Source organism: Hyaena hyaena, unplaced genomic scaffold, assembly GCF_003009895.1.
Source record: "Hyaena hyaena isolate Hyena2069 unplaced genomic scaffold, ASM300989v1 scaffold_119, whole genome shotgun sequence".
NCBI classification, from domain to species: domain Eukaryota; kingdom Metazoa; phylum Chordata; class Mammalia; order Carnivora; family Hyaenidae; genus Hyaena; species Hyaena hyaena.
Window position 1 is genome coordinate 2,013,616 of NW_024080750.1, and position 11,801 is coordinate 2,025,416.

The 11,801-nt window shown below is 57.0% G+C and overlaps 1 protein-coding gene across 2 annotated transcripts in view; it reads left to right on the top strand.

Moving 5' to 3' along the window:
• The window catches only part of BMP7 (bone morphogenetic protein 7), a 92,069-nt gene extending 81,854 nt beyond the window's left edge, over window positions 1-10,215 (top strand). For both annotated transcript variants that reach the window (XM_039236906.1, XM_039236907.1), the window contains 3 exons: window positions 3,359-3,435; window positions 4,835-4,945; window positions 8,201-10,215. In XM_039236906.1, the coding sequence (XP_039092837.1) occupies window positions 3,359-3,435; window positions 4,835-4,945; window positions 8,201-8,350 (338 nt within the window). In that variant the 3' untranslated portion in view covers window positions 8,351-10,215. The remainder of the gene's footprint in view (window positions 1-3,358; window positions 3,436-4,834; window positions 4,946-8,200) is intronic.
• The last annotated feature ends 1,586 nt before the right edge of the window (window positions 10,216-11,801 follow it).

Consider the following 11,801-nt stretch of genomic DNA (forward strand, 5'->3'; position numbering starts at 1 on the left):
TGAGGTCGTCTCTGTACTTCCGAGTGTCTTTCATAATCAATTCAATCCAGTTTTTCTCGTTGGTTTGTAAATCATTAAAAATTGCTTTCCTGGGGGCGGTGGGGGGGCGCCTGGGTGGCTCAGTCGATTGAGCATCCGACTTCAGCTCAGGTCATGATCTCACGGTTCATGGGTTCGAGCCCCGCGTCGGGCTCTGCTGACAGATCAGAGCCTGGAGCCTGCCTCAGATTCTGTGTCTCCCTCTCTCTCTGCCCCTCCCCTGCTTGCACTGTCTCTCTCTCTCAAAAATAAATAACCATTAAAAAAATTGCTTTCTTGGACACCTGGGGAGCTCAGTCAGTCAAACTTCCGACTCTTGGTTTTGGCTCAGTTCATGATCTCACCGTGTGTGAGTTCGAACCCCGAGTCAGGCTGCACATGCTGCCGGATTGGGATTCCCTCCCTCCCCCTCTCTCTGACCTTCCTCTATGCTCATTCTTTCTCTCATTCTCTCAGAATAAATCAACAAACTATAAAAAATTAAAACATACAAATTGCTTTCCTGAACTATAAAGACATGTGTAAAATCAGGACTATTCACAGAGGCTGATGGACGTGAGAGTTGCATGTGATTGAAGCCGTCCAGCCGTGAGCTTGTGCTCATCACCCAGGCATTTCCAGAAAGCCTGTTGGAGACCATCTTCTGAGTGCTGTGCCCTCTGTTGCCCCCCCGCCTGCCCTCTCCTCCTCGACCCCATTCTTCCTTCTCTTTCCCCTTCCCGCCCTCACTCCCGCCCCCTCCATTTCATTTCAGATTTGCCCTCAGCCTCGGGGAAGCGCAGGTGGCTGTAAGTTCGGGTGTTGAGGACAGCATACAGGCTAGCAGGTGTCTGAGGGGGTTTCCCGACGTGCTGGGTGCAGTTGCCCCATGTGGCTACCTCCACAGCTATTGCACCCATTTCCCAGATGGGGAAGTTGAGGTCCAGGGAAGGGAATTCAGTGATACTCTTTTTATCTTACTATTTCTCATAAGCCTGGAAGCCACACAGAGAGAATTCTCGTGAATCAGGAGAGCAGAAAACTGATGGTCGTTTCACTTCTTGCCAAACACGGTGTGTCATTGGGTTTGGAGGAAACAGTCATTCACTCCAGACGGCTGAAGGGTGTGTGTGTGAGTGAAGTCTGTGTGTAGTTTTTTTTAAATTATGATTTAAATCCAAGCTAGTTAACATACAGCGTAGTCTTGGTGTCAGGAGGGGAGTCTTCCCTCGCAGGCGGGCCAGAGGGATAGTCATCCGCCGCTGGTCGCTGAGAGCCCAGTGTTGTGCAGAACTGACTGGAATGTGCCGGCCTCCCCAGTAGGCCCCGTCTTGTCTGCGGACCAGGAGCCCCAGGTCTGGGAGAACAAGGATCTGAGTCCAGAGCTGGTGCGGCCCCAACCCCTTACCTGGTCCACACCCACTGGTCAGACTCCACTTGGGAGCTGGTGTGCCCTGGGGTCTACACCTCCCGGGTCTATACCCGGGCTCCCGCTGACTACCACCCCCACACTGGGATGCACCTTCCCAGGCAGGGCCCATCCGGTGGTTGGGCTGCAAGCCTCAGAAGCACAGATCACGCGGCCTCAGCCGCGGGGAAGCCGTCGGCTTGCAGTGCCGGGCTTGGGTGGCCGTGAGCGCTGGGTGTCCCGGGAAGCCAACAACAGTGAAAGCCCTGGCCTTTGTCCTTGCCCTTCTGTGTTCAGGGCTGACCTCTCCTCAAGGCTGTGGCTGCTGTAGCCATCAGGCTTCACTTCTCTTCTGTTCCCAGGCGACAGGGAAAGAGCAGAGCATCATAGCCCGTGGGTCTTTCTTAGGAAACTTCTTCCAGAAGCCCCAGCATGCTTCCATCCGTGTCCTGTCGGCTTGGATGGGGCCATTCGCTCTCACCTGAACCAGTCCTCACTCTCAGAGCTGGTGAGCTCAGTCCTGGGTTCTGAACCAGGCCCGGGGCAGCCATGAGCACCCGAGGCCACCAGGAGGGCCACCCTCCTGGCCTCTGAGAGGCCTGACCAGGCCGGGGGAACTGGGTGCATCTGGTAGCCCCCCAAGTGTGGGTCAGGTGAGCAGACAGCCCCGATTTGTCTCTTCTCCAGCCTCCAGGGAGATCTCCTGTGTCCCTCGCCCCCCGGCGTTCATTTCCTTCTGGGACACTTAGGCCCAGAGGGGTCACAGCAGTGACAGAAGCTGAGGCTCGAAACTCTCCTTTAGCTGTGCGTTAATTACACAAACCCTGGTGAACCCGGGGCTCTGGGAATCCGACAGGGACCTTACAAGACCCTTTTGAAGAGACAACATTCAAACGGGCTTGACTATCACGTAGATCCAGACATACAAAGATTACAAGAGACATTTCAGGTACGGAAAACAGCAAGTGCAAAGGCCCTGAGGTAGACAGGCTTGGTGTTATGTTCACAGCACAGAGAGAAGGCTCGTGTGATTAGAGCTTAGTGGCGGGTGGTTTTGGAATCAGGGTCACTTAGGGCCTTGTGGGCCAAGGGCAGGGGTGAGGTGTTGCTCTAAGCATGCTAGGAAGTTTTAGGTGGAGAGAGACAAGGCATGGTAAGGGGAAAGCAAGGATTCCTGTGGCTGCAGGATAGAAGATTATGCAGTAGCAACAGTGTGTGTGTGTGTGTGTGTGTGTGTGTGTGTGTGTGTGTGTGTGTGTGTTTGTGTGTGTGAGAGAGAGAGAGACAGAGACAGAGACAGAGAGAGAGAGAGAGAGAAGGCCAGGGCTTTCTACATGTTTATAAATGCTCAAGCCCTAGCCCAAATGCCAGCAAACCTCACATACTTCTGGAAAACCCCAGTGCAGAATTCTTACTCCTCAGAGCAACCTCTGTAGTGTGTTTTTCTGGGCGGTCAGTGGGGTCTGACTTGCTGCCCTCTCATTCCTTCCTGGGGGTGGGGGCTTTGTCCCAGGCCCTGTCTGCGCCCCCTCGGACCCTTCCTGGGGGGCTGAGCCCCACAAGGTGGGTTGGGCTCAGGGAGGCTGTAGTTTGGTTCCTGTAGGGAATCTGGGCACATGTCTACACCTAAACAACACATGCGTACAAAAAAAACCCAGTGTCCACAGAAGGGTCCAGAGCGTGGCAGGAGCTGAGACGGCACGAGAGGCGCGGGGACGTGGGCACCTCTCACGTCGGCCGTTTGTCGGGGACGGAAGTGAGTTTGGAGGCTGCAGGTGCTCGAACAACGTTTGTGTCCCAAGGTCACCTTCGAGCTTTCGGAGTCTGCCTGTGCTCACGCTGTTGCCTTAGACCAAAGGACCTTTAATAAGAGCCTGTGTTTCCTCTCCTCCCCACCCCCCTGCCCTGCACCTCCGCTTCCTGTCAATGCAGAAAACAGCAGCAGTGACCAGAGACAGGCCTGTAAGAAGCACGAGCTGTACGTCAGCTTCCGAGACCTGGGCTGGCAGGTAAGGGCTTCCCCGTGCGCCCCCCCCAGGGCGGTCAGGGCTGTGTCCCACATGTTCAGGGGGTCACGTCACGTTCCTCACCTACTTCTCCTACGACTCTGGTGTCGAGTGCCCTAACCAGGGTAGAGAACTCGGGGCGAGGATGCAGGCCTCCCTCATGAAGTCCAAGAGCACAGATGGAGTCAAGCTGGAACCAGGAACCTGAGCACTTTGGACTCTGAGCCCCGTCCCCCCCGCAAACTGCATTTCCATCCTGCGGCTGGTGCTTCTCCCCGAGGTGGCGGAGCCTGTGTGCGCGAATGCAGCTGCGGGGAGGGCTGGCTCCCGCCTCCTGCCCCGTCTGCCCCTCCTTCCCCTTCCATGACTCAGTTCCCCGGGGCGGGGAGTCGACTGAGGCAGCTGGGGTCAGGGTCAGGGTCAGGGTCCTGAACCAGTCAGCTGTTCGGGGGATAAGATCACGTCAGGACGGTGACTGCTCCCTCTAGAACCACCCGGATGGACTGGGGTGAAGGGCAGGGGGTGAGTCCTGGCCCGGGCATGAGGGTCACGCACTCTCATGATTGTGTACGAGCATCTGCGGCATTCTGGGTGCCCGTCCGGGCAGTGGAGGTGCAGCCGTGAGTGTCTGCAGCGAGCCCGCCCGCGTGGAGCGCAGCTGTCCCTGACGGGGCGCTGAGATCACCGAGGCCACCATGTTTGTTCTCGCCGCAGTGAACTGTGGTTCCGTGGGGGAGCCTAGATTCTTCCCTGGGGGTCCCGCCCAAGCGCACCGCAAGGCACCGGCCCCCAGCCTGCGCGGAGCCCTCCCCCGCATCTGTCCTCGTAGTCTCGGCCCCCGTGCTCCACGGGCACCCGGCCCTGCACCCTGGACTCCAGCTTCCTCTGTGGGCAGAGTCCGTGCACCTGAGTCGGGGGTGGGTGGGTATCGCTGGGTGAGCACTGCTGCACCAACCCGACCTTAACCAAGCCGCTCGCGTGTGCCTGGTGGCTGGCCGGCTCGGCCACGCTGTCATCTATCTATTCTCGCCGTGGAGGGTTCGCAGTCCCTCCCCCACATGGATGATGAGAAATGGAGATTTTGTTGGAAGCAGAACGCCAGCGTGTCACCAGCTAGTAGCACCAAAGTTCATGTCACCTTGGTCGCGCTTCTCTGTGTCACCTCCCAATAAAGCCGCGCAAGCACCCGTTCCCAGCTCAGCCCGGCCCCCGGTGGCCTTTCCTTCTCTCTGCATTCAGCTGGGACTGTGAAAGCAAGTCACCTGGACGCCCGGCTGCCCTGGACGGCGGGAGCCGTGTCTGATGTCTGGGAGCGCGGCGCGTGGGCCGCCGGAGGGGCCTTGGGCGCGGAGGGTAGTGGGCCGGACGGGGCTCACCCCCCTGATTTGCCCTCTCCCCGCAGGACTGGATCATCGCCCCTGAAGGCTACGCCGCCTACTACTGCGAGGGCGAGTGCGCCTTCCCGCTGAACTCCTACATGAACGCCACCAACCACGCCATCGTGCAGACGCTGGTGAGTGCGCCCACCCCGCGCTCCCCAGCTGGGGCCCTCATCCTGTCTGGGCCCCTTCCTCCGTAAAAAGAAAAAATTAAAAATGTTTTTGATTTTGACAACAGCATCAGCAAAGCAATGTGTCGTATCCGACCCTAAAGTTCGTGCATTTCTTCTGATTTTGAAAGAAGTCAGAACAGTTTCATGGGCTCCTAAGGCATCTTGGACAGTGGTCACCGTGCCGCGCGGTGACGTCGGCCCTGGCCCTGCCTCTGTCCGGGGCACTGTTCCTGCTTGTCGCGTGTCTACTCCACATGCACAGGTGTCCCCCGACCCCCCAGATCCGAGCCTCCTCGGCTTCAGGCCAGCTTGAGAGCCTGTCTCCTCCCTGAGCTCACCTCTCTGCCTTCTAGCCTTGAACTTTGGGGGTTTGGCCATCCAAGGGCGTTTCCTGAGCATCTCCTGGGACCTGGGGACACTGCAGGCAACGGCACAGATGTGGTCCCTGCCTTCAGGACCTCAGCTTCCAGGGAGGGAAAGGGTCAAGTAGGCAAACGCGGAAACCTGAGGGGAGTGAGGGACATGAAGGCGGCAGACAGGGCGCTAGGGCGGGGGGATGGGTGAGGGGGGCTGTTTAGGTTGAACTTTCCTGCGGTTGTTGGAGGATTCAGTGTGATAAGAAAAGCTCCAAACAGGGTGTCAGCACTGGAGGACCACCCCCCCCCCAGTACCTGTGATTTTTATTATTCTATTGAAAACAGCAGTAGTGATAAAAAGTAGGGACTTGGTTCTTCAGCTTAGACTCTGAGGTTCAGGGACCTTGATTATCTAGCTCCTCAGAGCCTTTCCTGTCAACTGGTCATCCTCCCCAGCTTAAATGCTCCTGGTGCCAGAGAGCTCACTACCCAGAGCCGTCCCCTCTGTCCTACAGTTCTTTTTGTTATGGAGTCTTGCGCTTCTTTTGTTCCGTAGTAAATGGTCTCTCTCTTCCCTTGTCCCTGCCCCACGCATCACTTCCTGGAGAAAAAGGTCCTCTATTTTGGACCATGGCCTCTGCTCTTGGAAAGAAGGCCTCTCTTTTAGCAGTGCTTTTCCAAGGCTCTTCCTCCCCCAACAGTAAACTCTGGAGCCGTGTTCAGGACTGAAAGTCCTCGGGCTGGAAATGAATAGTGACCCCACCCTGTTCCTTGGCCTGGGCCTGCTCCCCTGTGCCCGCATGCCCCCTAAGACCCTGTCCCGAAGCCCCTGGGAGGTGCCACGGGGGGTGAACCTCTACCCTCCAGCCCCTGCTTCATGGCTCATGCAGTAGGAGCCAAGCTGTCCTGTGATCACCCGCACGGTCCGCATGGCTTGAGGGAGCTCCGGGATCAAACCAGCCTTCCAGTTACTCTGAAAAGATGGTCCTGTGTGCTCATGTTTAAAGGCGGGGGCGGGGGGGGCCGCCCAGGGAAGAATCCTTGCCTTCTGAGAGTCCCAGTGAAATACAGAGGCGACAAGCTGATGTCTGGGATTTGCTTTCAAATGACTCAGGGAGGAGGAGGTGGGGAGGGTTAGATTTGCAAGGTTTGAAACAGTCCGTCACAAACGGTGACAACATATGTCAGAGGTCCCGGGCTGGCACGTTCCCTGGGCATGTGCGTGCGGCACCTTGGAAACCTGCAAGTTTCACCTGAAACAAAGCAGGAACCAGACCCCTGGCCCGTCCTGGGCACTCGGCCGCCCAGCCGCTCTGGCTCCGGCTGCGGGCGCTGCGCGGCCTCCTGCCCTCGCCTCTGTAAGGCGAGGAGACTCTGGTGAGCAGGAGGAAGCGTGGACCTGGGCAGTCAGCCGGCTCCTGTGTACAGCCCTCCCTTCTAGACCCTTCTCTCCTGTTGACGTCCAGCCCGGTGTTTGCCCCGTTTTGTCTCCTGCGGTTACTGCTCAAGAGGCAGAACAGTCCGGTAGCATTTAGATCCCACCGTCCACTCCGCTAACCCCCTCACACGCGGTTCTTGAGCCCTTGACACACTGCTGGTCTGGACCAAGAGGCACTGTCAGTCCAAGATACACACAGGGGTGCCTGGGCGGCTCCGTCCATTAAGTGCCCAACTTCGGATCAGGTCATGATCTCTTGTGAGTTCGAGCCCCACATTGAGCTCTCTGCTATCAGCGTGGGGCTCCTTTGGGGTCCTCTATCCCCCTTCTCTGCCCCTCCCCCCTCAAAAATAAATAGAAATTACAGTACAGTCCACACCAGGGGGCACCCGGTCAGTTTAAGCGTCCAGCTCTTAGTTTCGGCTCAGGTCATGATCTCACGGTTTCTGGGATCCAGCCCCATGTCTGGCTCCTCACTGAGTGTGGACCCTGCTTGGGATTCTCTCTCCCTCTCTCCCCACCCCTCCCCTGCTCGCATTCTCTCTCCCTCTCTCTCTCTCCCTGTCTCTCTATCTCAAAAATTTAAAATCCCTAAAAAAGTAAAACATACACTAGGTTTTGAAGACTTAGTACCAAAAAAAAAAAAAGGTAAAATATCTCATTAACGATTCTTTACGGTAAATACGTATTGAAACAATATTTCTGAAATACTGGGTTAAATTAAATATATTAGTTAATTGTACCAGTTTCTTTTCCATCTTTTCAAATGTGGCTACTAGAAACTTTGAAATTACATGTGTGACTCACTCTCTGTTTTTCTTGGACAAGACCAGTCTAGCCCAGGGGCCAGCCACCTTCTTCTGAAAAAGGCCAGATGGTAAATATTTTTGGCCTCCTGAGTCCTACGTCCTATGCTGCAGTGACTCAAGTCTGCCGTTGTAGCGCAGGTGCAGGCCTAGGTGCCGGGGATGGAGTGGGCGGGGCAGGGTGCCAATAAAACTTTATTCACACACACAGGTGGTGGGGCCGGATTCGGCCTGCAGGCCCCTCTGTCTCCACTTGTGGCAGTTTTGCCTCCCAGGGGACATTGGACAATGTCTGCAGACAGTTTTGGTGGTCACGGTTGGGGGCTGAGTGGCCCTGGCTTCCCAGAGACCCCGGTAAGCACTGGGCAGCGCACAGGCCAGCCCTGCAGCAGAGGACCCCCGGCCACTCACTCCCCAGCCGTGTGCCGTGTAGACGCAGGACGCGGTTAGCTCCGCGCCAGCCCCAGAAGCGCCGAGGGAGTGTCCCATGCGCGGTCATTTTGCCCAAGCCGCACGTACGTGTCCCTTGCAGAAACGAGGAGGCCGGGAGCAGCAATGACCTGGTGTGTCCCACCTGCCGCACCTCACCTGCCACGTTCCGTGTCGTGTCTTCTAGGTTCACTTCATCAACCCGGACACGGTGCCCAAGCCCTGCTGTGCCCCCACTCAGCTCAACGCCATCTCCGTCCTCTACTTCGACGACAGCTCCAACGTCATCCTGAAGAAATACCGAAACATGGTCGTCCGCGCCTGTGGCTGCCACTAACCCTTCCTGGGCACAGAGCCTCTGGGGCCTCGGTTCTCAGGGCCCTCGCCGCCTCCGCCTCGGCAAGGTGCCAGCAGACCCACCGCCTTTCGAGAGGCCCGTCCCACCCCCGTCCCCAACCCTAACGGCGGAGGAGTGGTAAGGAATTTGAGAGGTGAATGCCTTTTGATCCGGTTTTCACCAGCCTCCTGTGGACAAGTTCCTACAAGCTGCTGCAGGCAAAGCCTGAAGGAAAAAAATATACATATAAAGAAAAATTGCCAGGCCGCGATCACAGGCTGTGACGTCTGGGCCGTGCACTGACTCGTTCCCGGGGGTAGCTAGGAGTGCCCTTCAGCCCGGCGGCCACCAGCAGCGGGAGGCAGGGGTGCGGCGAGGGGTGGGCACGTCACGTCTGCGTGCAGGGAGAGTTGACGCGGAAGTTCGTGTAATAAATGTCACAATAAAACGAATGAACGAAAATGGTTAGGATGTGACAGATATATTTTCCTAAACAGTTTATCCCCATGTCTGGGTTTACTCTGGTTTCGTAAACGGAAGCTGTGGCCGGGGGAGGAAGGGGGACCCCCCCCCCACTCCTCCATTACGCTCCGGTTTCATTCTGAGGCTTACACAGGCCCACTGTTTACAGAGACTTGCCCAAATCCATGATGTAGCCGGGAAGGGAGAGAGGGCACATTTCTGCTTGCAGGAGGGGGTGTGTTGACCTTGAGGGAAAAGCACGTTCAGCTGGGTGTGTGTGTGTGTGTGTGTGGAGGGGGGGGTGTGGCAGAAATTAAAGCCGGCATGTGAAGGGCCGGGAAACATTTGGAGTTGGTTTTCCAGCTCTCCTCGTGATAGAAAAATCAATGTGGATGCCAGACCGGAAGGGATAGCGATCAAGACAACCTGCAGCTCGACCCTGAACTCGAGCCAACACGGCCCTACTTAAAGAGGTGCCAAAGGAAGCCTAGCTCTAGATTAGGGCGGGGTGGGCGGGGGTGCTGGCCCCTGCCCAGCCGGGCTCCCCCGTTGTTCATTTATGGACATCAGCCTTCTGAAGTCTGGGCTCCAACCAGGGTCCCGTTTGAAGGCTCTGCAAAGCATCAGCTCCTTGAAGTCTGGAGCAGATGACATGGTGGAGATCCGCTGGGTGCAGCGTGTGCTGGACACCAATCTAAATGGAAGGAGCTAGAAGCCGCTTGGAGAGTGATGTCCTAATTGAGTGTTCAACTCAAAGTTGCCCTTTCTGATGTGGCTGTGGGTGCGAGCCTCCCTTCCCTTGGCTGGTGGGTCCCCCAGATGCTGTGTGCCTGGGCCCAGCGGCAGCGCAGGCTATGGCGAGCCCTGGGCGGCCCATGGACACAGAGCAAGGCTCTCCAGGGAGTCCCGACAGGCAGGGAGTTGTTTCTCCACCTTGATTAGGTTGGCTCCTGGAAACACGGGGCCCCCCGGTTTTCTTTTCTTTTTCTTCTTCAGTAGCTTAGGCTGCAGCCTTCATTCGGCCTGGTCAATAGAGAAGAGTCGCTGTTGGCTCTGCCTTATTTGGTTCCGTTGGCAGATCTGGGATTTTTGTGTGATTCCCTCTCGGGGCAAGGTTTCTGGCCTCTTGTACCCCAGCTGGCTTCTGGCTCGCATCACTTGTACATCGAAACATGTAAATACTTGTCTCAGAACAAAGAGATTATTTATGTCCCTCGGAAGCTCCCTTTATGCCCTTCTTCAGCCCCTTGTCCAGAGCTCGCTTCCCTCCAGCCTGTTTGTTTTCTTATTTAAGACTATTTATTAACGGTGGGACCATTGTACCTTCAGCTGTTGCATAGAGCGGTCCTCAGCGAATTTTCTGTATAAATAGACAAAATAAAAAGGGTTTTTTGACTTTTCAATAAAAGGAGACATTTGGTTCTGATTCTTGGGGCTGTGTATGTTGTTTTGTTGGGGTTTTTTTTATCCCCTCCTGACTCCTGGACATCGGAGCTTTCTTGGTTTGCTGAGAGCTCTCCGCCGGGGCCCCCACCGCTAACACACTGTTTATCATGTGGGCCTCGGGGAGAACGGGGCGCTCGTCAATATTTGGTGCAGCTGTGTGGGGCCCCCCGGCAGGAGAGATGGAACCGGACCACAAATGTGAGTTTGGGAGGCTCGACTACAAAGATCCTTGATTGAATTACAGTACAGCTGTCAACAGCTGTTTCAGCGAGGCAGGGGGTAAATTAGCTGTGTTTACTGCTAACATACTTTAGAGATGCAGTCATCCCAATAAAATAGAGGCACAAGAAAGAAACAACAACGACAAAAAAGGCGGGCTGGGGGGCAGGGGGAGGGGAAGCGGACGCCCCAAACCAAACCAGCCCAGGCCCCCAAGACAGCATTGACCAGCGCAGATTGTTTCAGTGGTTTGGGGGCGTCCGTTGGCTCCGGGCTCAAGCCTGGGGGGCCCAGAGGGGCGCCTGGTGGAGGCAGCCAGGGGCCCAGCTCCTTGCGGCGCCCACAGCAGCGCTCAGCCACGCGGCGTGGAACAGCATCTCCAGCTCCTCTGTCACTTTCAAGTGCGCCCCGAGGTCACCTGACGGATGTTAGGAGCCCGGCTGTTACTTGGCCAGACGGCTCGCTCGTCCCCGTTGCCTCAAACAAAGCAGCCGCTCCTAACCCGTTCCCGCCCCGGGGCTTCCAGAGCCTCTTCACCGTCCACGTGCGCCATAGAGCCTTCCAGGCCCGAGATGGAGCCACAGCCCAGAGGCCCAGATGCGGCCCGCGGACTCCCCGTCCCCCCACACCCCAGCGCGGTGTTTATACGTCTTCAAAAAGGGAGTTCATGGCCAACATGGTTTTGAGAAACAGAAGGTCAAGGGTGAAAAAAAAAAAAAAACTCCCCAGTTCTGGCTCCTCTTGAGAAATGGGCAGATCTGGCTGCCGTGGGCCCCGTTGCTGCCCGGAGCCTCCCAGCCGGAGGCGGACAGCGCTCGTTAACCTCAGTCCTCACTGCGCCGTCGTCCCTCGCATTGTGATAGTCACCAGGGGTGAGTGTCTGTTGCTGTTTCTATCATGGCAGGTGGCTACCCACCTGCATTTGTACCCACGTGTCTATTAAGAGCAGGAAAGTAAAAGCCACGCGCTCAGGTAGACGCAGAGAGGACACTCACAGAGCCACCCGCTGGCCCGTCTCCCCCGCCCGGCCCCTGTTTGGACTCGTGGGGGCACGTGTGTGTGGCTGCAAGCGGCACACATGCCTTCCTGGCCTCTGCCTCTCGCTCATTCTCACCTCGGAGCAGCTGTTCACCCGCCTCCCCCGCCCCTGCTCTCAGGTACTGCTGCTCCCGCCACCAGGCCTCACATCCCCACTGGCCCTGCCGAGTGGGCGCAGAGAGGTGAAGGCATCACCCCAGGTCCGCAGCTGGCAAGTGCCGGAATCGGAGCCTGAACCCCAGAGCCTGGGCTCCACCGCGCTCACCGGAGCTGGAATCCCCCCCGG